This window comes from Plenodomus lingam (genome assembly GCF_022343315.1).
Source record: "Plenodomus lingam strain CAN1 chromosome Unknown scaffold_20, whole genome shotgun sequence".
NCBI classification, from domain to species: Eukaryota; Fungi; Ascomycota; class Dothideomycetes; order Pleosporales; family Leptosphaeriaceae; genus Plenodomus; species Plenodomus lingam.
Window position 1 is genome coordinate 2,058,085 of NW_027093974.1, and position 25,561 is coordinate 2,083,645.

The 25,561-nt window shown below is 49.7% G+C and overlaps 14 protein-coding genes across 14 annotated transcripts; 5 read left to right on the forward strand and 9 right to left on the reverse strand.

Moving 5' to 3' along the window:
• Nucleotides 1–857: 857 nt before the first annotated feature.
• Nucleotides 858–2,623, reverse strand: IAQ61_011719 (uncharacterized protein; the record flags this gene model as incomplete). The annotated part of the gene is made up of 3 exons (XM_003844240.2): nt 858–2,305; nt 2,443–2,456; nt 2,499–2,623. 3 exons carry the CDS (start codon nt 2,621–2,623, stop codon nt 858–860), a joined length of 1,587 nt encoding a protein of 528 aa, XP_003844288.2.
• Nucleotides 2,624–3,132: 509 nt separating this feature from the next.
• On the reverse strand, nt 3,133–3,942 carry BUD31 (Component of the SF3b subcomplex of the U2 snRNP; the record flags this gene model as incomplete). Its single annotated transcript, XM_066099319.1, has 4 exons — nt 3,133–3,166; nt 3,217–3,229; nt 3,514–3,583; nt 3,637–3,942. The coding sequence occupies 4 exons, from the start codon at nt 3,940–3,942 to the stop codon at nt 3,133–3,135; spliced, it is 423 nt and encodes a 140-aa protein (XP_065950838.1).
• A 301-nt stretch (nt 3,943–4,243) lies between these two features.
• IAQ61_011721 (uncharacterized protein) lies at nt 4,244–4,970 on the forward strand (the record flags this gene model as incomplete). The annotated part of the gene is made up of 5 exons (XM_066099320.1): nt 4,244–4,286; nt 4,344–4,405; nt 4,572–4,718; nt 4,780–4,887; nt 4,959–4,970. The coding sequence occupies 5 exons, from the start codon at nt 4,244–4,246 to the stop codon at nt 4,968–4,970; spliced, it is 372 nt and encodes a 123-aa protein (XP_065950839.1).
• Nucleotides 4,971–5,131: 161 nt separating this feature from the next.
• Nucleotides 5,132–5,727, reverse strand: RPC19 (RNA polymerase subunit AC19; the record flags this gene model as incomplete). Its single annotated transcript, XM_003844243.2, has 4 exons — nt 5,132–5,253; nt 5,305–5,381; nt 5,478–5,569; nt 5,623–5,727. The coding sequence occupies 4 exons, from the start codon at nt 5,725–5,727 to the stop codon at nt 5,132–5,134; spliced, it is 396 nt and encodes a 131-aa protein (XP_003844291.2).
• Nucleotides 5,728–6,123: 396 nt separating this feature from the next.
• On the forward strand, nt 6,124–6,828 carry IAQ61_011723 (uncharacterized protein; the record flags this gene model as incomplete). Its single annotated transcript, XM_003844244.1, has 1 exon — nt 6,124–6,828. One exon carries the CDS (start codon nt 6,124–6,126, stop codon nt 6,826–6,828), a length of 705 nt encoding a protein of 234 aa, XP_003844292.1.
• A 570-nt stretch (nt 6,829–7,398) lies between these two features.
• On the reverse strand, nt 7,399–8,049 carry IAQ61_011724 (uncharacterized protein; the record flags this gene model as incomplete). The annotated part of the gene is made up of 1 exon (XM_003844245.1): nt 7,399–8,049. One exon carries the CDS (start codon nt 8,047–8,049, stop codon nt 7,399–7,401), a length of 651 nt encoding a protein of 216 aa, XP_003844293.1.
• A 694-nt stretch (nt 8,050–8,743) lies between these two features.
• IAQ61_011725 (uncharacterized protein) lies at nt 8,744–10,289 on the reverse strand (the record flags this gene model as incomplete). Its single annotated transcript, XM_003844246.2, has 3 exons — nt 8,744–8,750; nt 8,804–9,678; nt 9,747–10,289. Coding segments are annotated over 3 exons (1,425 nt in total), but the record flags the coding sequence as incomplete, so codon positions are not given.
• Nucleotides 10,290–10,647: 358 nt separating this feature from the next.
• Nucleotides 10,648–11,718, reverse strand: IAQ61_011726 (uncharacterized protein; the record flags this gene model as incomplete). Its single annotated transcript, XM_003844247.1, has 1 exon — nt 10,648–11,718. One exon carries the CDS (start codon nt 11,716–11,718, stop codon nt 10,648–10,650), a length of 1,071 nt encoding a protein of 356 aa, XP_003844295.1.
• Nucleotides 11,719–12,090: 372 nt separating this feature from the next.
• IAQ61_011727 (uncharacterized protein) lies at nt 12,091–13,162 on the reverse strand (the record flags this gene model as incomplete). Its single annotated transcript, XM_066099321.1, has 3 exons — nt 12,091–12,272; nt 12,329–12,563; nt 12,611–13,162. Coding segments are annotated over 3 exons (969 nt in total), but the record flags the coding sequence as incomplete, so codon positions are not given.
• A 477-nt stretch (nt 13,163–13,639) lies between these two features.
• On the forward strand, nt 13,640–15,992 carry IAQ61_011728 (uncharacterized protein; the record flags this gene model as incomplete). The annotated part of the gene is made up of 6 exons (XM_003844249.2): nt 13,640–13,683; nt 13,738–14,229; nt 14,289–14,588; nt 14,641–15,257; nt 15,312–15,457; nt 15,516–15,992. 6 exons carry the CDS (start codon nt 13,640–13,642, stop codon nt 15,990–15,992), a joined length of 2,076 nt encoding a protein of 691 aa, XP_003844297.2.
• Nucleotides 15,993–16,132: 140 nt separating this feature from the next.
• IAQ61_011729 (uncharacterized protein) lies at nt 16,133–18,386 on the reverse strand (the record flags this gene model as incomplete). The annotated part of the gene is made up of 3 exons (XM_066099322.1): nt 16,133–17,146; nt 17,266–17,398; nt 17,458–18,386. The coding sequence occupies 3 exons, from the start codon at nt 18,384–18,386 to the stop codon at nt 16,133–16,135; spliced, it is 2,076 nt and encodes a 691-aa protein (XP_065950841.1).
• A 641-nt stretch (nt 18,387–19,027) lies between these two features.
• Nucleotides 19,028–21,059, reverse strand: IAQ61_011730 (uncharacterized protein; the record flags this gene model as incomplete). The annotated part of the gene is made up of 7 exons (XM_066099323.1): nt 19,028–19,042; nt 19,112–19,130; nt 19,320–20,156; nt 20,208–20,306; nt 20,365–20,684; nt 20,744–20,888; nt 20,938–21,059. The coding sequence occupies 7 exons, from the start codon at nt 21,057–21,059 to the stop codon at nt 19,028–19,030; spliced, it is 1,557 nt and encodes a 518-aa protein (XP_065950842.1).
• Nucleotides 21,060–21,788: 729 nt separating this feature from the next.
• IAQ61_011731 (uncharacterized protein) lies at nt 21,789–22,921 on the forward strand (the record flags this gene model as incomplete). Its single annotated transcript, XM_003844250.2, has 2 exons — nt 21,789–22,153; nt 22,207–22,921. The coding sequence occupies 2 exons, from the start codon at nt 21,789–21,791 to the stop codon at nt 22,919–22,921; spliced, it is 1,080 nt and encodes a 359-aa protein (XP_003844298.2).
• A 599-nt stretch (nt 22,922–23,520) lies between these two features.
• IAQ61_011732 (uncharacterized protein) lies at nt 23,521–25,516 on the forward strand (the record flags this gene model as incomplete). The annotated part of the gene is made up of 5 exons (XM_066099324.1): nt 23,521–23,602; nt 23,683–23,780; nt 23,830–23,921; nt 23,985–25,117; nt 25,173–25,516. The coding sequence occupies 5 exons, from the start codon at nt 23,521–23,523 to the stop codon at nt 25,514–25,516; spliced, it is 1,749 nt and encodes a 582-aa protein (XP_065950843.1).
• Between the last annotated feature and the right edge of the window lie 45 nt (nt 25,517–25,561).

Genomic DNA, 25,561 nt, shown 5'->3' on the forward strand with positions numbered 1-25,561 from the left:
TCGGCGTTGAACAGCAAGGGGCTACGTGGGCGTTTATATGCGCGCGTTTTGATCATCATCTTGTATACCCCCAACCAAGCGTTTGATTACTAGTCATTATTTTGTTTTGTAATGATGTATCTGGGAGCTTGGATTCTTTGCTTGCGGCCCTGGGTTAATGAAGTTGAATGCAGACATGCGACTATGGCTATATGCAGCGTGTTTGTTTGTTATTAGTGTTGGCATTGAATAGGGTGAATGAAATGCGTAGTTTTATTTACTTCTTGCAGAGTTGGAAATTGCTGTTTGGAGGGGGTTTTTTTTTGGTTTCCATGAGGAGTGCATTGACCATGTGATTTGTGAATGTCTTTTCTCAACTCGTGCTTGTGGTTGTGGATTTGTAAATCGTCGTCGTCGAGCATCTGTTTTCTGTGCTGTTTCGAGAGGGAAAGAAGGTGATTGAGATTTATAATGTGTCCTGTAATGGACATGTCATTTTAATCTACGGGACCTAACTTTTGCTCGTCTTGAGTCGTCCAACAAGCGGAAATCCTGGCATTTCTTGTCGTGTTGAACGTGAGAGGACAGAGGACAGATTGCATGTGGTTGGAGTGTGTCATGCGAGTGTGGCTAGAGTGCGAAGTCGTGGGCTGTCCAGGGCCTTCAGACTCCTTTTCGCTTTTCGAAACACCATGTGTCATTACAACGACTTGACATTTGAAAGATTTGGATACATTGATATTTGGATCCCCTGCGCACACGAGATGATTTCTCATTTCTCACATCCAAGCATAACCCCCCTTATCCCCCCCCCCCTTTTTTTTTCCCCCTTTGACTCTCAAGTCCCATCCCCACCCCTTCTCCACTCCCAAGTCCCATCAAGTCCGATAGTCCCCATTAATAGTAACATACTCGTGAGAAAAATCACACGTCCAAAACCGCGCCTCATGCGTATACCCCTCGCGGCCCTCACTCAGCCGAACCCGGATATGCAAATCCTCGGCCTCGAGGATAGCAGCGGCGCGCGCCTCGTCCACGACTTCAGGCTCGCCGCGCACGAGGAGATCGAGGGCGGGACTGCCGTCGACGGGCACAAAGCTGACGCTCGTTTCGGCGGGAATGATTGAATCCACGCCGTCTGCGTAGCCCGTTGCGCAGAGGATGCGGCCCCAGTTTGCGTCTTTGCCGTAGAGTGCGGTTTTGACGAGTGGGGAGCGTGCAATGGTCGAGGCGATGCGGTGGGCGTGGGCGTAGGATTGTGCGGCTGTGACGTGGATGGTGACGAATTTTGTGGCGCCTTCGCCGTCGCGGACAACGAGTTGGGCGAGGTCGATGGCAAAGGTGGTGAGCATGTTGGTGAAGGCTGTGGATTGGGGGGATGTGGGTTGGGTGATGGGGGGGCCGCCGGCGGCGCCGTTGGCGAGGATGGCGACGGTGTCGTTGGTGGAGGTGTCGCCGTCGATGGAGATGCTGTTGAAGGATTTGCTGACGGCGGCTTGGAGGGCGTGGCGGAGGGGGGATGCGGCAATGGGGGCGTCGGTGCACATGACGCCGAGGAGGGTGGCCATGTTGGGGTGGATCATGCCGGCGCCTTTGGTCATGCCTGCGATGCGGTACTCCTCTTTGTGGCCGGGTAGGGTGAAGGTACGGGAGAGTAGTTTGGGGAAGGTGTCTGTGGTGCAGATTGCGCGGGCGGTGCTGAGCCAGTGCTCGTGTGTGCTTCCGAGGTTGGTGTATGCGGTGGGGATCTTGGAGGTGATTTTGTCAATGGGAAGCCGTTGACCGATGACTCCGGTGCTCATGACAATGGTGGAAGAATTTTGATCTTTCTGGCCGTCGTTGGATCCATTGCTGGTGAAGCACTTGTCCGTCTCTCGACCCATGGTGATTGCATCGGCGACGCCTCCCTTGCCCGTCACTGCATTCGCACACCCCGAGTTGATGATGACGGCGCGGATATCTTGGCCCTGTTTTTGATCCAACAAGTCCCTGCTGACCGTCACAGGTGCAGCCTGGAACTTGTTTGTCGTGAAGACGGCGGCGGCGCAACATTCCATGTCCGAGGCGATGAGGGCGAGGTCGTCGAAGCGCGTGTTGGACGCTTTCACGCCGACATGCGTGCTACCTGCTTTGAAGCCGAGCGGGTAGGTGCCAGTCGTAGGCACATATTTTTTTTTTGCTGGTGGGATGGTGCCTTCACCTGGCGCAGCGTAGCATCGGATTTGCGATGAGAAGATGCGGCTTGTGCGGTTGAGGAAGCGGGGATTGGGACGAGTGAGAGCCATGTTGGCGCCTGGAGACGGCTCGGCTCGAGTGCTTGGGTACACTGCGAGCGCGTGTCAGTATTGTCACACAGAGATGTTGGAACTGAGGTTGCAGCTCATGAAGATGACGCAGAAGCTCCTTTGAACCAAATAAAGTCCAAAGGCAACTGACTACTCAATTCCAACGTTTTCGACTTACCTAGACAGTCTTTGCTACTGGCCTGGAGACTCCTGACTCAATTGACTCACACTCACGCCCTTTGGATGGCGTTTTGTGTGAAGATCTTCCCCTCGTCCAAGAAAAGGTTGAAGGATGTAGTCGCCGTTATCGCTTCCCCAGTCTGACGATAAACAACAGCCAAACCGCCTAACGACAGCATCCCTGCCCAACCGGCCGTGTCTAAAAGCGACGTAAGCCCCGCTAGGTGCCTTGCAGCATAACAACCATACCGTCAAGGCCTCTTCGGAAAATTGCACAAACTTCATATGCGTACATGTTAGTATCCTGTTACATTTTTGGTATGACAATCAAGGCTGGATACCAAGTATCCAATCAAATAAAATAAACCACGTGCATGCATCTGCACATCAACTTTCTCTCATTCCATTATTCTGCCGTCTGCCCATAGCCCATACCGCGTCAATACTGCCATTTGTCGCACATCCCCTCAAGCGAACAGCGTCGGCTTTCCCCTCATCAGTACTCGAAATCGATCAATCTCCGCAGCGTCGCCAGTGTCAGTGCAAGTTGATTACTTCTAACCCCATAGTGAGAGGTGAGAGCCAGCTTTTTGCAGGCCCTGAGGCGAAGACTTGTGCCACCATCTACTTTCATAGGCCACATCACAGCATGCGAAGCATGTCGCAATACCCTTGATGCGTTAGCGTTTCATGTTGTATGCACAATCATTGCAGACAGGTTTCTGTAAGCTTGTTAACAATTGTATTCAATATAATGGCCAAATTGACACACCCTACAGCGGGATCTGTCCCGCAAACATTTCTGGACTCCTAAAGTCATGCCCGCCAAAAGGGCGCACTCGACTGTTTGCCAGCAATTCGTTACTCCGGGTATATAGTAATTGCTCCAGCATCATAAGGGCTACAGTCACGAGGTTTTATATGACTACGCGTCCTCTGTGTGATGGATGGCGGTTGACTGCTATAGTTTAGCTCCTAGTCGTCGCCGTCATGACTCAGTCGCTCGAAGCACATCCTCTGCAGCCGCAGTTGACGCATTGTATATCCTGATTTTCCTTCATCTGCTCACGGGGAACACGACAGATACACGTAGATCGGAAGTTGGTCTCCTTGGTCTGAATACAGCGGGTGCAGCAAAGCTGTGGCCTGTTAGCACTGAACAAAGTGGCAAACTAGAGGTGACTCCGCTCACCTTCTCATAACCTTGCTTTTTCCACTTGGCAATCAGCATAGCATCTGCGTATCCATTCTTGAGGAGATAGTCGTAGAGCTGCTTGCTGATGGCTTCCTTCTCATAGTACAAGTCGTAGATGTATCGCGAACGCTGATGTGTGATCTGGAAGATGGGCCACGTCATCTCGTACTTCTTCTTTCCTTCGTGGGATGCATTCTCAGCGTCCTTCATCTTGTTCTGGAATTCGAGCAGCGTGTCTTCGATGTCCTCAAAGCCCTCCGGTGGAGCCTTCTTCGAGGCGCGTGCCGTGCGGACTGGTGGCATGGGTGCGGCTGTAGTAGTGATCTTCTGATGACCAGAACAGCTGCGAAGTCGCCGTTATGCGGTGTTGTGGCGAATATCGAGGCCAAGTTACCGAGGATTCGAGTGTAGGTGACGCAAGTGAAGCTCGTCGCAAGTTCGCGAGTGAATGGATGGATCCTAGGAACCGTACCCCAAATTCTTGCGCTAAAGGTGGATTAGTCTTGGCGCGAGCCCTCCACCACGAGCCGCATCCGCATCGTCACCCCATGTCCAAGGCTTTAGATTGTCTCGAGCTCCAGAACGGAACAACGGTACACAAAACATGACCATCAACCCCACCTATCTCGCCCAGCGCACGCGCTCATGTTCGTCCTACACTTCTGCCAAACATGGGGCCAAACAACCAACTAATGAGCTCACAGCGATCAACTGGGCCGATGCGAAGAAGAGGGTCCTTCACAGCTACCGGGACTGGCTACGGTCGGTGCGTTACTCCTTATTTCGATTCTGCACTCTATGCACGCTTGTCACGCATGAGCTGGATATACAGGGACTTGGAAGGACAAGAGGCTATGGCAACAGGGCAGGCGCGCGGGCGGCCAGGGAGTGCGTGCCAGCAGGGAAGACTGAGGCTGACAGCGACACTACAGGCTCCCGAGATTCAGACCATGTACTCGCTCAACATGCCCATTTCCACTCTCCGGACAAAGATGCGACAGGAATTCGAGCGGCATCGATATGTGAATCAAATACAGACCGTGGACGTGCTCTTGTTCAACAGTCACCAGGAATACCAGGTGAGCCATACTGCCCAACTAGCTATACGCATCCTGTTCAGTGCTAAAGTATTGGGTACAGGAAACACTCAACTTCTGGAAGCAACTGTCACATGTGCTCAAGTACTTCCGTGCCGAAGAGGAGCCCAAGGCAAGGCTACCGAACAACTTCATCCACGGCTTCTTGGAGGTAGGTTTTCATCCTTGCAAGCAAGCATGGACTTGTAGAGAAATGGACATGGAATTAACATGCAAGCCTAGGGCCGCAATTGATATGGTCATCAGGACTAGAGTGGGAAATGCAGAGAACCACCGAAAGCGTGTATATAGCTCGAGACAATACCATTTTCTTCGTTTATGCGCCAAAAGATCATGCTCCCGTGAACGCCTGCAATGCACTTGCTTGGACAATTGGACAAGACTCCCCCAAACACTCAGGTTTCCATCTTGTTCACAAACTCGTCACGGGCAATGATGAACTTCTTCTCCACGACATCGCACATGGCCATGAGATCATCCAACCCTTTCTCTAGTACAGCGTAGACGCTGACGTTGTCTAAGAATGTCAGTTTTTAGATGGTGTGGTTTGGAGAAGACGAGGTATTACCGTATGTTTGTATGCGCAGATTCATCTTGGCCTCTGACGGATGAGGAATGGAGTAACCACAAAATTCAACATCAGGGCTAGGTGTAAAGTCAGCGACGGCCCTATCTTGCGAAACAAATGTATCGGATATGAAAAGCGCTTAGCTTCTGGAACACCATCTTCTTACGACTTACTTCTTCATGATGATATACCTCAGTGCATTTCCTAGCGTATGATCTTCTCCATCAAATTGGAATGATGCTGCAGACTCTGTGGCGCCAGACAACTGGATCATGTCAGTTCTCTTACCACTCCAGATGCTACAAGGCCTTCACATACAACGCGAATTCGATCACGATCGACGGATGGATCAATCTCTTCGTTTGACGAGGATGTAGGATCTAAGATCGGTACTTCGGTTGACTCTGACGTCGTTCCTGGCATTTTGACTCTTTCCTTGCTCTTCCTCTGCGGACAAATGGGCCCTTCTGGAAGACGTTGTCTTTGAGTGGGCTGTATCTCGGGTTGTCGACGTGTGACTTTGGCGATATCAAAATTTTGGCGGCGCAGGGTTTAGTTTCGGGGAAGCGATGGTTGGCCAGCTAAGGCTCAGCCTTGTATCTCTTGGCGCAGCGGTGTGGGGCGTGGGGGGGAACATGGTCTAACAGTAACCAGTCAGCCCCTCAGATGGCGCATCTTCCAAACATTTTTGTCTTGACCCATACCCTTCCCATCTTACATACCCATTGAAGCCTCTCACGGACTAGATTACTTCTCTTCCACCTCATACCTCAGGCCCACAATCAATATCACAAGAGGAAAAAGTTTGCATCCGCCACAATGCCACGGACCTGCACCTTGAACCGCGACACCAACGAGACCAAGATCCAAGTCTCCCTCAACCTCGACGGCGGCGATCTCCTCGCCTACGAACACTCCGACTTCTGGGCTGCCCTCGACAAGCAAAACCTCAACGGCGAGGGCGAGAAGATCGACAAAGACCATGCCACGCAAAAGTCAAACAGCCAGGAAATCTCCGTCGACACGGGCATCGGCTTCCTCGACCACATGATCCACGCCCTCGCCAAACACGCAGGCTGGAGTCTACGAATCAGATGTAAAGGCGATCTCCACATTGACGACCACCACACAAGTGAAGATGCGTGCCTCGCACTCGGAACGGCCTTCAAGAACGCGCTGCAGGGCTCGACTGGCCTGGCGAGATTCGGACACGCATACGCGCCCCTCGACGAGGCCTTGTCCCGGGCCGTCATCGACTTGTCCAACCGACCGTACAGCGTCATCGATTTGGGACTCAAGAGGGAGAAGATTGGAGACTTGAGTTGCGAGATGATTCCGCATTGTTTACAGAGCTTTGCCCAGGCGAGCGGGACGACACTGCATGTCGACTGTTTGAGGGGAGACAATGATCATCATAGGGCGGAGAGTGCGTTCAAGGCGCTTGCGGTGGCGATAAGACATGCTACTACTGTGGTCAAGCAATGGGAGGGTGAGGTTCGGAGTACAAAGGGTGTGCTATATTAGATTACTGGTAGCAAGGGAAGGAATGTATATATGTCGACATGTCCGAAATGTCTGTATCATGTTGTAAGGTTTAAATTTCGATTTCAGACTTCATCTCCAGCACCGCCACTCAAACTGCATTTTGCAAAACCACAAACCGTACATTGTCCACTCTACTACCCCTCCCCCTTTCCACAGACGTTCATGCACCTCTCCATCTCGCCATTCGCTCCTCGGGGTACCCATGTATTTCATGGGGGATCATCCTTTCTAGTTTATCTACAGCACCTTCCTACACCTATAACCATTGACTACGTTGATAACCACAAAATACATCTCATACGTCATACTCATCAAATACAAAAGGATAGAGAGAGATGTCAAACTTACTGCTGAGACGGTTCCCGCACCGGGGAGATAGATCAAAAAGAAGATGTAAATCCACGTGGAGCGTGGTTGCATGGCGGGAGGCAGTGGGGTTCAAAGAGCTTGTTTCAAGGGGGGATCGGTTTTTTGTGATGGGATTCATGTACCTATTATCAAGCAACGAGTATATTGTGAGTTTTTCGGGAAGAGCTACACTGCACTACACTACACCGCCTCCCCACCCGTCTCATCCTCATCCTCATCCCCCTCATCTCCATCGCACCTTTCCCGCGCTTCAAGAAACACATCCTCAGCCTCAGACCCCCAGTCCTCACAATCGTAAATCCGCTCGCTGAGCAAAGACCTGACCTCATCGTAAAAACTGTCTTGCTTCTTACCCTCGTGCCAATAGGAGCCAGTGAGCTCGGCTTTGAAACGGCCTCGCTGTTGCATGATGATGTAGGTGAGCACAACAGCCCACTCGGTGCCACCCGGCTTGTCGAGTCTGTTCTTCCAGGGGTAGCCGTGGTCTGTTGCTAGTGCTTGGAGAATTTGCTGTTCTTTTGGAAATGCTTCGAGGCATTGAATGCACTGGTCCCATAGCTTCTTCAACGCGGCGTTTTGCGCTTGATGCTCTTTGTTCAGCATGTTGTCGGCCTTGCGAGATTCCGACGTGCTTTCAATCATGGCCCTCCAGACTGTGAAAAAGGGCTCGTTTTTCCGATCCCAGTATTCGCGCTTGATGCGTAGGTCTTCTGCGTATCCTTCCGCAGTTGTACCCACTGCCTCCAGTAAATCCTCCTCCCACACAGTACTGACGGACTTGGCATCGGATTCATAGCTGTCGACGTTAAGGGACGTGTTGCTGATAGCCATGGAAGCGGAAACGGTGAAAATGGAGGACGGGAAAGAAGTTTGGTGCGTGAAAGTTGTGATTATGAAGTGATAGTGTGGAGGGTGATGGCTGGAAGAACTCGAAAGATTGGCAGCTTTATACACCACTCACACTCAAAACGTAGAACTACGAGGTGACTGTACAGCTTGTGAAACTCGCACTGGTGACTTGTTTAATTTTGTCGTTGACCGGATATTCTGACTTCCCGTGGTGTGGAAGTGCGCCGATGGAAGTCGACGTTGTGACTATGCCTGGGAATGCTATTAATATGACGACTCGGCAATGTTCGACGCCAATAATATCGTGGACGAAGGCATATCCTCGATGTGAGGGCAGCTCCCGGTCTGAGTGGGGTCAAGGTGACTAGACAATGTGATACATTGATCAGCAGTACAAACTGCCGGACCCTTTGTATGACCTTGTACTGTGTGCTACGCTGAAGCGAGAAAAATAGGTCGCGGAAGATTAGCCGACATTAGGAGAGTTGGGAACATGTTAGTCGATCGAAACAACGTGTGCTACCGTGACTCGCTAGATGAATGTAGTCTATGCTGTCTCTCTCATCTGCCCATGTATTTACGATGTCAAAGTTGGATATCTTTGGAGGCTGCTCCAAAACGCCTGCAATGCATTGTTGCCCATAATAAGTGCCGTAATTGCAAATGGTATATACACTCAAAATCTATTCATGTTAGCCAAGAACACTCACACACGCTTGTGTATGAAGCTGCATACCTTATCTCATAGTTGCCCGCTCTCGTCATGTACCGCACCCACTTGACGCTGCTATAATTGCTCTTCTCGAATACCTTGAGGTAGCGCACAAGTAAGCCGGAGCTTGTAAACATCAACAACGAGAAGCTCAGGTTCAAGGGCGGTCTTGACCATGCCTTCTGATTGGTCATGCTCGTTAAGCTGGCCTCGGCGCTCAAGACAAACTCGCTTTGACCTGTGAATCGCGGTATCTTCCAGACAATGTTGTTGTGCTCGGGCTCGTACTTTGCCTTTCCTTGCGATGTTCGCTCGGTAATCTTGGCAGTGTTGAGGGGTGTTGGTATCCGCACGACAACATTGGTGGCAAAGAGTTTGGAACCATAATTGGCACGAATAGCTATGCTGTATTCGACCTTTGTCTTACCAACCTCATTCACAATGGCATGTACCTTGAAAGGTAGGTTGACGTTCTCGGTTGCTCGGTAGCGCATCAGCTCGAATTCACCATCTGGTGGAACGAAGGAGATGATTCGGTCGGCGTCAAACTTGCCCAATTTGACGCACTGGTGGAATTGACAATCCTCGAGGGTGACACTGCCTGCTGCTGCCCTTGTTGCTTTTGCGCCTGCCTTGTTGCCAGAAGGCTGTTGGAGGTGGTCCTCGCCCAGCGTGAGTCGGTCGTTCAGCCCAAACTTGCACTCTGGCGTCCCTGACAGATATGCGCGCATAATGATCTGCCCGTTGACATCGGCCCGTAGGACTGTGCCCGTTGCAGACATGAGCAGGTTCACGTCTTCGATGACATCCACAAACGCCTCGTTCTTGCGGTATTTGATGTCGGCTCGCCGCCAAGATAGTGCACCCGTCGCTTGCATTGTGATTTTGGAAGAGTCTTCCTACACAGGGGTCAGCCTTTCAGGTTCCCATCTGAGTTCTCCACATGGTTTTGGGACAAGAGTCTTACCAGAGCCCTTTCCGACTTGACACCTTCTGTTGTGATGTACATCTTCAATGTGTCTGTCTCGGTGTTCTGGGGATATCCAAAGTCCAGGATCTCATCCAGCAGCTCGTACACAAGCACAAAGTTATTCTTGACCGCCTCCTCATCGAACTTGCCAAAGTAGGCTTTCCCCAGACCCACGAGCCGGTATAGGAATTCAAAGACGAGGGCCGCATTCGCATTGCTCTTGGTCACCGCGACCAGATAGATGTTCTCATGCTTGACATGGCTAAAGGTGGTTGAGCCGAGGGTGAGGATGGGCGACCGTACCTGGGCGTTGGAGATGACTTGGATGCGGAAGACGTCGGCGAGGCGCGGGCGACAGTCGTTGCGGAAGGCGCGAAAGATGAGGTTCTCGCCCTTTTGGTTGAAGATGAGGATGCCGGAGAGCATAGCGGAGGTGGCGGGCGGGGTGGAGGGACAGGGCGGCAGGGGGGGGGGGGGGGGCTGGTGGCTTGGCTGTCGCGGGCTCACTTTTGGAGTCTGTTGATGTTGATGCTGCTGTCGTCCTGTGTGCTGTGTACCTGAAGCTCGGCCATGTCCGCGGGATGATGGTGATGATGATGATGCAGACAGGGGGACTCGCTCGCTTAACAAAACTTTAAACAACACGCTAACTGGCCGTTTCAAGGTAGCTATGGTCCATGGGACGTACTCTATAAACACTAAACACGACATGTATCAACCAATCCCACCCATTCAAGCCAATCGTCTGCTCGTGTTTGACAAGGAAATGTCTACTCTACAGTCGTCTCCATCTAAGATGAGTCAAGCCAGCAGGGCACTCTTACATTCGTGCATGCAGGCAGACTACGCCTTCACCATGCTACTACCTTCTAGTCTTCTACAGTGAACTGGACAAGGCTCAAGGCAGTTTGACTTCAAACTTTCCAGTCGCTTCCGGCTTTGACAGGACCCACAGTATACCTTCCTCCACGCACTGGTCCCAATGCTCCGACGCCTTCAACTCCTTGCCAAACCGCCTGTGTCCATGTGGCACGCCCCTGAACAATCGAGTTTCTGTCGGGACATTCGCCTCTGAGAGCAGCTTCGCGTAAAGCAGTGCCTCGTCGCGTAGCGGGTCAAGACCAGCCACTCCAATGACTGTGGGCGGCAGACCTTTGACCTCCTCCTCCGTCGCGTTGACAATATTGACCTTTGTGTCTTTCAAGTCCGGCATCCCGATCTTTTGCAGATCTGTGAAAAACTCAACAATCTTCTTCGGCAGCAGGGGAGCATGCTCATTCTCCACATAAGACGACGACTTCAACTTCTTTCCGGGTCCTTGGTCGTATGTGTTCGGAAAGGCGAGACATGGAATCACAAGAATCTGACCAGCAACCGTTGGCAGGCCCTTCAGTTCTTCAGCTACACCGAGATGCTGCTCAAGGGTGAGGGAAGCTGCTAACTGGCCACCTGCGGAGATACCACCAACCACAACCCTCAAAGGGTCGCCGCCGATGGTATCGATATTCTTGTGTAGCCATACAAATGCATCATGTGTATCGAGATGCGCAGTGGGGAAGACGTGTTCGGGCGTGTGCCGATAGTTGACGTTCAGTACCACCACCCCGGTATTGATGGCAGTCTGCGCACACAGTGGGTCCTCGCTGCCAAGGGTGCCGAAGATGAAGCCTCCCCCGTGGAAGTACAAATACACCGGAAGCTTCTCAGAGCCGTCTTTCTTCACGGACCGGTAGGTCCGAGCTTCGATTGAAGACCCATCACGAGTCGGGATTTTGTAATCCTTCACATGGACCTGAGCTGCCAACAGCTTCATAGCCCCTGCAGCCCTTTCCTCCCTTTCTTTGTTGACCGTTTCTCTCAGCACGACAGGATCGATGGACGTGTCAAATCTAGTCGCAGGGAGCGTCTTCTCGACGGCAAGCCACTCCTCCGAGGGCCCACCGTATGGTGAAAAGTCCAACAAAGACATGCCGCTCTACAGCGAGTGGTTTTCCACGAATGAGGACTCTTTCGATAACAAGAAACAATGTCCAAAGTTACCTCCAAGAAGAGGTAGAGAACGCAAAGCTACCTAGTGATGTGGGTAATTGTCTCGGATTTAAGGCCATTTCCCCTCCCCTGGCTAGCGTACAACCCCACCATGGACCGGTAGATACCGAGGCAGCGGATTGTTAGAATTCGATGATGTTGTGCTGTCTATGAGATTCCACCTCTATCTTGTGTAACTTATTCGTGGGTTACACTGAAAATCCATGTGCAATCATGTTCTGCAAGGCCAACTTCCAACTTCTCGTTCCCTCCGTCCACCGCGTTTAGAGGCGAAGGAGTGAAGACAGGAAACCTAAATCTTGTACGCTCCGACTTTGTAATCTTCCTTCCACTTGTCTTCGATGATTACTAGCTGTGTATCCTGAGTGCGCTTGAAGTACCCGTCATGGCCATCGTCCTCCGTGTAATCATCTTTGTCAATGTCCTTGAACCCTTCCTTTGCAATCGTTCTGGGTACAATAGCCAGACTCTTACCTACCCAGTCCCGTCAGTACAGCAAATTGGCTCGAAAAATCGCTGAAAGAACAAACCATTAATCGACTTGTCGCTTGCAATCTTCATCATACAACTCGCAACATCGTCCTGCTCCCCGAATTCGATACCACGGTCGATAAGCCACTGCTCATATTCCTTTGTCCGAATCGCGCTCTTGATCCAAGACGGTGCAACATAGTTGATGCGGATGCCTTGCTCCCACGTGGATCGACGGGCTGTGCGCATGAAGCCATACAGACCATGCTTCGTGGCCGTGTACTCCCAGTTCCCCTTGCCTGTATCAGCAAGCGGGACTTGGTACCGTGAAGTGCACGTACCGGTGAATCAATCCAGGCGACCATACTTCCGGTAATAATAAAGCATCGGTCCCTATCCTCACTCTCTTGCTGTTTTCGCCAGTAATGAACGGCAAGCTTCCATGTGTAGAAGCTGCCCCTCAGATTGACTTCTACAATGTTCAGATCCGGCTTGGTTGGGTCGCCATTTGGATCATCCAAAGCCCAAAGACTATCTCCCGAGCTCCTACTGATACCAGCGTTCGCAATGACAATATCCACAGCGCCGAACTTGCCCATGGCAGCCTCGAACATGTTTTTTTGTTGATCCCAGTCCCGGATGTCGACTCGGACAAACGTAGTCCGTTCGTCACCATACTTCTGATTGAGTTCAGACGATAGCTCATAACCGCATTTATTCAAATCTGCAATGGTTACATATGCGCCTGATTCTGCAAACCTGCGAACGCAAGTTTCCCCCATGCCGTTGGCACCACCAGTGATGATCACAGATTTGCCTTTGAGTTGAGCATAATCAATCGGTATTGTGTGATCGATTGGGCCGTTATACTCGTACCGTGGGATAGGCATCTTCTATTGCTTTCGAGAAACCAGTAATGATGCAAAAGAGTAATTAGGTAGGTTGTGGTGCAGGAAAAGTGAATACCACCACTTGTGCCGATCGGGAACAGTGTCGAGAGTCAATACGCACATCATAATAACATCAGTCACGACTATAGTACCTTGGGAGACTCTCTAACCGCTCTTCCGTCCTCCATATCGTCTGCACGATGGGTGGGGTGGAAGTGCGGCTGTCAGGTTCCGTGCTTGGTCTGATCGCGTGCTTGCGGAACGTACGGTAGGTACGGTAATCCTAAGTAGGCAGTGCCGTAGTGGCGCTACCTTGGCTCTATTTACATTCTCACTCCCGAAAATTCGAGGCACACTCCTTTTGAGTAAGTGCAGAAGTGGATATCCGAGGTCGTTGACCCGTGTTCGGGCTTCCCTGGGAGGTGATCGCTGCTCAGGCGGTAACGTAGTCCATCTCGGCAGGCAGCTGATTCGTCTTTGATGATTTCTTGGAACATACGCCGGTTTCTCAACTTTGGACTCCGGTAGGTACCATCTGTTCAACGTTGTTTCGTTGGTTGTAGCTTATGTACTGGGAGTTCCAAGTGTCTGGGCTTCGTCCCCTTAATCCCTCTCGTCGCTTTCTTTGACAGCATCGATCACCTTCCAGTCAGTAAGCGGTCGTTCATGATGACTACCCTTCTTCACTTGGCGACTCCTGCTTTCGCTTCCAGGTCCGAGTTGAAGCACGCATCAGTGACTTTGGAAGCACCAACAAGGGACAGCGAGATCCCAAAGGTCAAAGGAATTCAAGAATCGAAAAATGCAGCCGATGATATTCACGCAAACGCTGTTCACATGAACGGTGTGTATGAGAGTGATGTAATCAAAGGACGTCAGAATGCCGACTCAGATCCCTTCAAACTCGCCTCAGAATATGCATACACACCACGAAAGCTAAAAGTCTTTACAATTGGTGCAGGGTTTTCGGGACTCTTAATGGCACACAAGTTCCAACACCGATTCCTGGAAATGCGAGAATATATAGATCACACAATATTCGAGGCACACCACGAAGTTGGGGGTACCTGGTAAGCGACACAGTCAGCCCTAGGGTCCTAAAATGAACAATCGTGTTAATTTTATATAGGCTTATCAACAACTACCCTGGTGTTCAATGCGATGTACCCGCACATATCTACGCGTTCCCATTTGACCCGAATCCGAACTGGACGAGGTTTTATGCGAGTGGAGCTGAAATCTTAGAATACTTCAAGGCGACTGTACGGAAATGGAACCTGGATCGCGATCTACAATTAAACACCAAAGTAATTGGCGCTAAATGGCAGGAATCAGAAGGAATGTGGTGCGTAGAGCTTGAGAGCACCAAGAGTAAAGAGCGAAGAGAAGAGTGGTGTCATGTTCTCATTTCAGGGCAAGGTGTGCTTGTGTAAGTCAAACTCGCTATTTGATATGACAATGACTAATAGCAGCGGATGAAGACATGAAAATTGGCCCAAAATACCCGGTTTCGACAAGTTCAAGGGGCACGTTACACACACCGCACGGTGGGATCATGACTACGATTACTCCAACAAGCGAATAGCAGTCATTGGCAACGGCTCTTCAGGAATCCAGATCGTTCCGCAAATGGCCAAATTACCTGGCACTACCGTACAGAACTTCATTAGAAGCGGAGCATGGGTATACTATCGTGCGCCACCCTCGAAGCACATGGGTCGCGAGGTTGACGACCCAAATCCCGAGTATACAGAGGCTGAAAAAGAACGGTTCCAAGATCCAGCATTCCACCAAGCATACCGAAAAGGCATTGTTTCGCGGACCAACAAATCCTTCTACATCTTTATGCGCGGCGAAAACAACAAGAAGGGAATGGAGGCAGCGAGCGCGCAGATGGCGGAAAAGCTAGGCCATGATAAGCGACTATGCGACATGCTGATTCCAAAGTGGGAGCTAGGCTGCCGAAGAATCACTCCCGGCCCAGGCTATCTTGAATCCTTCTCGAAAGATAATTGTGATTGTACCAATAGCCCAATCGCAGGTATCACCGAGAAGGGTGTGCAAACTGCTGATGGAAAGACTTTTGAGTGCGACGTCAGTGAGTACAATCTTCTACATTGCCCTTTAAGGTCGCGTACTAACCTCCTTGTAGTAATCTGTGCAACTGGCTTTGATGTATCACATTGTCCGCGGTATCCCATAATCGGCCAGAACAACATTGATTTGCGCGAGAAGTGGGCGGAGGATCCGGATTCGTACTTGTCGGTCATGACACCTGACTTTCCCAACTACTTCATGGTATGTAGCCTGTTCTCGTAACCCCATTCGATTCATCAAAGACTAATATGGGAACAAGATGATGGGTCCCAACTGTCTTGGTGGGCACGGCTCACTTGTGGAGTCGTTGAACTGGACCGGCGACTACTTTGTAAAATGGATCAAAAAGATGGCACACGAGGATATCAAATATATCACGCCCAAGCGAGAAAAGGTCAACGCCTTCATCCGCTATCAAGATGAAGTCCACAAGACTTTAGTGTGGTCGGGTGGGTGCTCCTCATGGTACAAGCGCGGGCGAGTTGATGGGAGAGTAACCGCGCTTTTCGGTGGCTCGGCGCAGCTTTTCAATAGGATATTGGGCGACATTCGAGGCGAGGACTTTGATATCACATATAAGACATCAAATCCTTGGAGATTCATGGGTAACGGTTTCACGGCTTTTGAAATGAAGGACGATGTTGATCTTTCCTGGTACGTTGAGATCGCAGAGGAGGCTCAGGGTAAGGGACCGCAACATCATTGCGCTTTGGACGGAGCTGCAGAGGGAAAGTAATGAGTGAAATTGTTTTCTTATGATATTTTCTATTGGCGATCATTGGACTTACAAATTAGGTCATCATACGGCAGCTTGTTTCGCACACATTTTCAGCAACTCATCATTTCGGTTGAGTGATGAAATCGTTGCCTCGTAAGCTATGATGTACTGAAGATCATGTCCGAAAAATTAAATGTATAGTCGGTGAAAGGATTGAAAAGATCCTGGTATTGCGCAAGAAGATTACCATGAAACAATTCGTTGTTGGGTGAGGGGAAGTCACGGCTTGCTGTACCGAGCTCACGCCTGGAGAGAAGACTGTCGGCGATACCGCCGGTCGATTTGGAAACGAAGGGAAAAAAACGCATCCAGTCGAACTCATCATCGAAGTGCGTATTGGTGCCGTTGGCAAGATTGCTTATCTCTGGAGACTGTACAAAGTTGCCGTTCAAATTGTTGAGCTTGTCTGCAGAATGGGCGTGGTGTGATCCGAAGTTAGCAGCAGGTTGAGCGTTGCGCAGCCTTTTGAGGCCTTGCGCCACGACAAGGGCGGAGGCCCACATCTTTTGCAGCTCCTTGATAGTAATTGTTAAAACATCGAGGTCTTCGTTGGCGGATTTGCTCAGATGCGGTATTCGTGAGGCTTGTAGAAGAGCAATGAAGGCAGTGCCTACATGCCAACATGTGATGGCCATCAAGAATCGAGAGTTGCCACGTGCGAGAATGTCTCGCAGAATTCGGGCCGTGCAAGACGCTGCAATGATAGCAGGTGGCAATGCTTGCGGCAACTGGCCACCGGAGCGCTTGAGATGCAAAATGATGATTGTCGTTAGATAAAATAGATGAAGTTGGTGAACATCGCGGTCGAAGTTCTCAGTGCGAGCTGTGTCGATGGGCAACTTCAGGCGGGCTGGCAAAGATTGCACCCACTCTACTAATTCGTCTCGCAATGCGTTTTGGAGCGCTTGAGAATTCGCATTATGTGTGAGAAGGGATTTCGCGATACGGCCTATGATAGCGCAAAGACGAACCCAGTAGATGAAAATCTCTCCTTGGTGTTGGCTCTGCGGATCTGGTGGGAAGTCGGCCAGCGACGGTTCTTGTATATTACAGTCGGCAGGATCGATAATTACAGGCTTGCTCTGACAAAGAGAGGTGAGACGTTCACGAGCCTAGAGTTCGTCAGACGATCGAATTTATGAGCGTGAGAGTCACAAGTGAACTGTTTGTAGGCTCCAGATAATATGGATTTGACTGAGTTTAGACAAAATATTCGGGTCAGGACACTTACAAAGACGGTCCACCAGATACGTCGTCGCAAACCAAGCTGAAGACGGTCTCTATTGGGGTGGTCTGCACTAGGCTCTCGGTGAATATGCATTTGTTGAGCGTGTTTAATGATGACTGAAGTCCACCACCAGGATCTACGAGAAAAAGTTAGCAACAATCTTGAACTATAGTTAAGTGCACTGAGAATACGTACGAGTGACGATGGAGTCTATTGGCGGCCTTTGGAGCCCACCAGTAGAACAGACAAAGGGCCTTCAGTGACATTATCTCATCTGCCTCTTCATCATCGTAGAAGATAGTTCTCGCCCTTTTATAGTAGGCCTCAGGTCCATCGTGCGGAAGCAAAGGCGGCTGTATGTGACTGCTCGCGAGAGCCAAAGAGTTTGCCAGTAGAGGCGATCTTGCAACATCAGATGGTAGCGAGTTGCGATCAAGCACGGGACACCAAGGGTAACAATACTCGAAGTATGTCTCGGTGAAAATCTGTTCCAAATCGGGACGGAGATCAGAGGTATAACGAGGTACTATGGCCTGGTTTTCGGCATCGCACTGGTTTTCTTGCGCGTAGATTTGCAGAAATCCAGTATCCACATCCCCATTTTGCGTTGGGGTATTGTTAGTGAGACTGATGCTCATATGCTCTCTCTGGGTCATTGGGGATTCGTTAGTGCCTGAACCAGATGCAAAGATACCACCTGGAGATGTGTTCGCCCGGTAGTCGCCTCGTAAAGATGGTATTGAGTGACGAGTTCGTTGCGGACTCTCTACAACGGTTGTATCGAGTGATATGCGATCACCGGTATAAGTATGAATTGATGCGTCTGCAGCCAGAAGAGCATCCACACCGCTCGACATAGCATGTGATTCATGCTCGAGAGACATGCCAGGCTCATCATCCTTGCCGGCTTTTCTTTTCTTCTCCCGCTTCGATGGTCGAATTTGGCACTCTCGTCCCATGGAGAAGCAATTTTTGCACACTTCCCTGCCATCATTCCTCTGTTGTTGGAGGTCACATTTGATCTTCTTCGCATGACATGCAAAGCAGACCACATCTGCTCGCTTCCGTTTTGCGGCCGATGTTGAGTAATGCTGCCACTTTTCCGGGGCTACTGTTGCTGACATACTGTTGATGCGATTCGTGTTAGTCCGTCCTTGACGCGAATGAAGGTGGTGTGTAGGACTAAAGACGTGTCGCTGTTCTTGGCCTAGTACCACACGATACCCACCGCGTCATCAAAGTGTATGTATTGAGTTTTAAACCTGATGATGGTATGATGGCGCTTTCGTTGATGTGGCGTTCGTTGGGTGTACCCAAGCCAGGAACCGGGCCGGGATGTTGGTTCCCGCAGTGATCCGAGATTGCTTGTGGAAGCTAACGCCAAAGTAACGCCGTTCAAATACCATACATCATCATATAAGAAACTCGCGTTATCTTCGAATAGGATGTCGATAGGCTCATCGGCATACATTGTGCGCTCAGTGCGTTTGATGGCTGTCTCAACAATACAGCACACAACTACCATGTATAGAGGTCTGCTAGCATTGGCTGATTCACCAGTCTTCAACGAACAAATGGCGGGGATTTTCACTTGGAAACTTTATTCGCGTAGGCCATGATGTACATATAGGTTGGCATTCTGAAACCAACAGACCCACACTTACATACGCCCAAATTGATCTTAGCCACGACCCTCCATCTACATATCCGTACATGTACTGGAACGGCCTACGTTGCCACCAGTTTGAGGACAACGGCAGTATACTCACTGAGCATTTTTCTGCGTCAAAATAAAGTGGTTAATTCTCTATCAGCTCGTGGGTAAAGGTAGAGCACTTATGCCACTTACAAAAGTTAATACCGGTATGCTTTGAGAAGAAATTGGACAGGCTGCATCAACCTTATGCGTTCACCACACCACAACGTGTACAAGTCAGAACTGCCACCCTAACCCTAATATAAGCCACCCAAACAAGAACTCCCTTTTTGTTAATTTGAAAATCCTCCACATAAGTACCTAATTTTACTGACCGCCACCTTGCCATTACAAAATGTACCTGAACTGAGGGTTTTTGCGGTCAGTAGAGTCATCCTCATAAGCGTGCTCAAAACCCTCGAGTACCCCAGTTCGATCTCTCTTGTTGTTGACAGCAACGCACCAGAATCGATATACTAGCGCCAATAGACCTGCAGCAATGGCCGTGACCGAGGTGACGATGAAGCCGAGCCTATAGCCAGGCGCATCCTGCGGCCTGAAGATCAGTGGACCGACGAAGTTGCCCAGGCAATAACCAATGTATATCCCGGAAGACATCACAGTTCGCTTTGTGTAACCAGCTGTGTTTGCCAATCCAAGACCCATCAGTACCGCGTAACCTCCACCAACAGACGGTAGAATATACACAGCAAAGAGCAACGCGCCCCTAGAGCTCCTTGGCAACAGCCAGAGTAGGAGCGCTGCTAGTGTAGTGCCCATCTGACAGATGAAGATTGCGTAAGATCGTAGACCGGTGTACTTGTAGCAGAGGTACGGGACCAAGAGTTGGATTGTGCCGGCATATGCACCCGATGGCATTACCAGAAGCAACGAGTTGAGAGGGGAGAACCCAAAGCTCCCAATGATGATTGGCGCAAAGGTTGAGATTGGGCCGTTGGCAATCATGCAGAGGAAAGCTATCGCAAACAGCAGCCAAAACTTCTCGTCCATGAGAAGCTCGAGAACTTGTTGGCCCTTGAAATGTGTGTTACGAACACCAGAATTGTTGGTTCGGAGACGGGCAACAGATATATAACGCTGTCGCTCAGTAAATCCACGAGCTCGAACTGGGTCCGGAGGAAGCAACCACCAGAGAGCAATACCCCAAACGATGGTGAGAGCGCCTGCGAAGTGGTACCTCAACTGTCTGTCAGAAAATATACCGTTGCTGTATGCTTCACACTCTTACATGTATTTCCAAGGTGAAAGGGGGCCTTTGGCTTGGCCAAGTCCATAGTTGATGAGGGGCGAGAAGATGGAAACATAACCTGTGCAAGAATACCAAATACTAAAACTTGTTAGTGTCTGTCCAGTGCTGATTGATCGTAGGCATGGGCCATCCTTACCCCATGCGGAATGCTTGTTCGTTCTTTTTGTAGAATGATCCGACGATGACCATGAACATGGGACTAATACCCGATTCTAGAAACCCCAGGAAAAATCGTTGGGCGTAGATATCCTTATAATCCCGGCATACAACGGTCAAGATGAGACAGATGCCCCAAATTGTTACAATACCTGAAGCTACGCGTTCAATGGGAAATCTCTGAGCGAGATACATGGCTGGGTAGGCACCGACGATGAATCCGAGGTAGAAAATAGCTGCGGACATGGAGTACCGGTCGCCGGTCTTCAAATGCAGGTCTTCGCGCAATCCGAATATGGCCTGGTAATTCGTCAGACCTTTCTGAGTTCTCCACAATCTGAGTACAGTACGAAACCTACTGCTTGTGAGAGCATGGCCTTGTCATAATACTGTAATCCATAGGTGACGCAGAGGATTGGCATCAGCCGCCAATCGATCCTGCGTCTGACCTGCGTTTCTTCGCGCTCCGTCCAGGTCTCTTCACCGGTGTAGCTTCCAAGAATTCTGGGGCTCTGTTAGCGCAGATTTAGAAAACACGACAAACTCGAGTTACATTGCTGCTTCATCTCCATGAATAGTGTCAATTGACGTGAGCTCTGGGCTAGCTTTGACATTGCTACCATCAGAAGCGGATGACTCCCGGTAGGCCTCCTGAAGCTTTTCGTTTTCCAACATGATGGCTGACACACTCTTGGCAGATCCAGGAGGTGTCAGGAACCTAAATGTGATATGATAGGAATGAATAATCGAGAAGTATCAGCTTTTTGTACAGTTATCCTTAGCTCACAGTTTTGCTATGTTATGCGTCTAAATGGACGGTGGGCAATCTGTGGATGGACACCGTCATATGGGGATGAGAATGCGGGTAGCTGTACCCGTAATGACAAGGTATAACTTGAGGACAGCCATGTGGGTCAGTGTAAGGGCCGATTATTCTGAACCATAGCAAGCGATGCATGCTTGGAACTCCCAAAGTAGCCCTCTACCCGCGCTTGGGTTCATCAGGAGAAACGCTTCCAATGATCTACCTTCCTAAGATCATTCATTCTCTCGTCATCTACCACGATACCTAGGATCTGTAAGGACTTGCAGTATGGCATGCAGCATGCGCGGGATACACCGATCTCTCTCTGCACTAGGCAGTGACATATTAGGGTTACCGGAGGATTTTTTTCGATGTGGATTCTGCGGAGTTTCGGATTACACGTACAATATAGATATCCAACTAGTTGTCAGTGTTGGATGGCGAAGAGGTTGGGGCCCTTGCTAGCTCGCACTTGCAGAACGCAAATCCACTGGGACGCGACTCGTGGACAACGCTGAACAAGTAACGGCTGAGCAACACAGACCTTTCGATACGACATGTCTCCAGGATCGAAACCTGCATCTCATCTGCAACCCAGCATGGATTCAAATAACGGTATTCAGCTGCCTCGGGGCAATACCACAGTAAAGACCTATCTTATCAACCCAGTCAACTTTGGTCCTGCACAGATCCACCGTTTCATGGCCCCACCAGTGCCAGGACTGGAGACGTTTACAACAATCCCATCTCACTCTTTCTTGATCGAACATCCATCTGGTCGCAAGTTGGTTTTTGACCTGGGGATCCGCAAAGATTATCACAACTACTCAGAACCCATCGCGAGCTATTTGCCAACGACCAAATATGATATTCAAGTCTCAGAGAATGTAGTAGATATACTGAGGAGCCACTCCATTGATCTGAACACAATTGAAGCCATCGTATGGAGTCATTGGCATTGGGAGTGAGTATTACTCCCTTCCTTTTGGCCACTTTTCAGTAATTTCGTATCAATAGTCACATTGGTGATCCATCATCATTCCCACACAGTGTCGATCTCGTAGTTGGGCCAGGATTCAAAAATGCAATGCTTCCGGGATACCCTACCAATCCAGATTCACCGATCCGCGAAAGCGACTACGAAGATAGGAAGCTTCGTGAAGTAGCATTCAATACGGAACTCAAGATTGGCCAGTTTCCTGCTTTTGATTACTTCGGTGATGGCAGTTTCTACCTGCTAGACAGTCCTGGTCATGCAATTGGACATCTTTGCGGACTGGCTCGAACGACTACGGGGTCTGAAGATACATTTGTGCTACTGGGGGGCGATATCTGCCACTATGCTGGCATCTTCAGACCATCAAAACATCTACCTGTTCCCGAAACGATATCACCGCATCCATGTATTGCCGAAGCAGCCTTTCCACTCTGCCCAGGCACGGCTTTTGCGGAGCTGCAGAGAGCACGAGCCAGGAGCTCTGTCGATTCTTTGTATGACATTACGTTTGGCCATGATATTCCTGTTGCTCGTAACACGGCCACTTGGCTGCAGGAACTTGATGCAGATGAGCGAATCTTTGTTATCATCGCACATGATTCGACTGTGCGAGATGGTGTTGACCATTTTCCTAAGACCTTAAACGACTGGAAAGAAAGAGAATGGGGAAGATCGCTCAAGTGGGCTTTCTTTCGAGATCTAGAAGTGTATTGGAAGAGTCAAGGTATTCTTTGAGGCGTTCCTTGCGCATCACAATCTACTTAGTTTCACTCCAAGCACAACTACTATTACCTATATTCATTCTGGTCGCCCTTGGCCCGTTCCAAGGCCGCTTATCAAACGTACAATCCCAGTGACTCACGGTCCATGGGCGAACACCTTCGACTACCTTCTAAAGGCTAGAGATCCTCGCCCGGGACCCCGCGTCTTTGTAAACAACATTGCACTCCCTTTAACTATCAATCAATGACATCTTAGTATATAAGTATGCACTTTGTTACATTTTATATCAAGATCACTGGTTTACGTCTCAGACTTTGATAAGCAATCGAGGTTATGTGGCGTGAATTGTGGATGACTTGAGCACCGGTTACGGTCTGTGCGTTCGGCGGTTACCTAAAATTAAAATATACAGCATTTACGGAGTACCTACTATACATATCATCCGTTAGCAGATCGTACATGAGAGATATTTAGACGATACTTGGGTGCTAACACATTAACACAGTGGAGCCATAGACTCCGGTCCCTCCCACAAACTTAGCTTTGTTGGGAATGCCGTTACCAAGCTTGGCTTAAACCTAATTACAGATATGTAGCGCTACCGGTACAGCATGATCCTGAAAGTGGGGAGTTCTTCTTGGCATCATAAGCGCCCCGATTCGGTCAGGGATGAAGTGATAGGCGGCCCTGAAGGTCGGTGCCCAATACCCACCTGGGATGGAATTGTCGGACAGGGGTGTAGAAAGAAGATATACTGTCTGACTATTGAACAGCCCCTATCTGCCACGGCGACACTGTCTTGACCAAGATCAGCAGAATCATCAAACATGGTCGGCCCATTGAACGGAAGCGAGACGGAGCGACTGGCGAAGTTAGACGCATCGCTTGATTATGATGTCCTCATCATAGGTGCTGGCCAGTCGGGGATGTACTCACTACACCGTATGCGACAAATCGGTCTCAAGGTGCGACTTCTTGAAGCAGGCTCGGGTGAAGGTGGTACATGGTTTTGGTATGTTAGATTTGAAGAACTGCACCTTCCATATTGTCTTTGCTGTCTGCTCATACTATCTAGGAATACTTATCCTGGAGCTCGGTTTGACTCGGAGTCTTATTCCTACATCTTCTCTTTTGATCAGTCTCTCCTGGACGAATGGAAATGGACTGAACATTTCGCTGGACAAAATGAGACACTTGCTTACTGCCAGTATTTCGCGAAAAAGTTTGGGCTTCATGAAGATATGCAATTCGACACACGGGTCTCTTCAGCTCATTGGCGCGAAGACTCAAGCTCATGGCTGCTTACAGATGAGTCAGGAAAGACTTACACATCGCGGTTCATCATCTCCGCTATGGGAATCTTGAACCAGCCGACTCTTCCGAACATTCTGGGAGTGAATGATTTTAAAGGTGATGGATTCCACACGTCTCGTTGGCCAAAGAACGGCGAAGATGCCATCAAAGGAAAGCGAGTCGGCATTATTGGGACGGGTGCAACTGCAATTCAGACAATCCAAGAAATCAAAAAAACTGTTGGAAGCTTGACGGTATTCCAACGGACGCCAAACTGGACGGCACCTCTACGCAACACCAAAATATCGTCTGAAGACATGGAGGAAATCAGAAAAAACTACCCCACAATATTCAAAAAGTGCCTGGAATCATATTCGTGCTTTATTCACAAGGCCGATACCAGATCAGTTTTCGATGTCGAGGAAGAAGAACGCGAGAGACATTGGGAGGAGCTTTACTCCCAACCTGGCTTTTCAAAGTGGTTGGGAAACTTTTGGGATATAAATACCAACAAAGCTGCAAATGAGCTGTTCTCGAAATTTATCGCCAACAAAATTCGCCAGCGCGTTAACGACCCGATCGTTGCGGAGAAACTCATCCCAAAGAATCACGGCTTTGGCACTCGGAGAGTACCCCTTGAAGGCGGATACTATGAGGCGTACAACCAACCCAACGTTACCCTCGTCGACATCAACGAAAACCCCATCGAGTGTATTCACGAGAAGGGGATCAAGACAAAGGAGCAAGATTTTGAGTTTGATGTCATTATATACGCCACTGGATTTGATGCTGTTACTGGTTCCTTCAGCAAAGTTGACTTCCGTGGAATTGGAGGCAAGACGCTCACGGATGAATGGGCAAATGGCATCCAGACCTACTTGGGATTAACGAACCATGGCTTCCCAAATATGTTCAGTGAGTTTAATGTGATGATGCTCCAATGTGAGGAGACATGGCTAATATCATCCAGTGATCATGGGTCCACATCAAATGTTCGGCAATATTCCTCGATCGATAGAGTACGCCGTGGGATGGGTAGCGGACTGTATCAAGTATACCGTCGACCACAACATCATAGTCATAGAAGCAACGGAAGAAGGCAAAAAGGCATGGACAAAACACGTGCATGAATGTGCCGTTGGCCTGCTTATAAATGAGGTCGACAGTTGGATGACAGGTGTTAACAGGAATGTTGCAGGTAAACAAAAGAGAAGCATTGCAAGGTACAATGGTTCAGCACCAGGGTACCGACAGAGGTGTGACGACGTGAAGGCAAAAGGCTACACTGACTTTCGCCTAGTAAAGAGCTTATAGTCTACCCCTTTCCTACGTACAGAAATACACTTTGAAGGGTCAAGA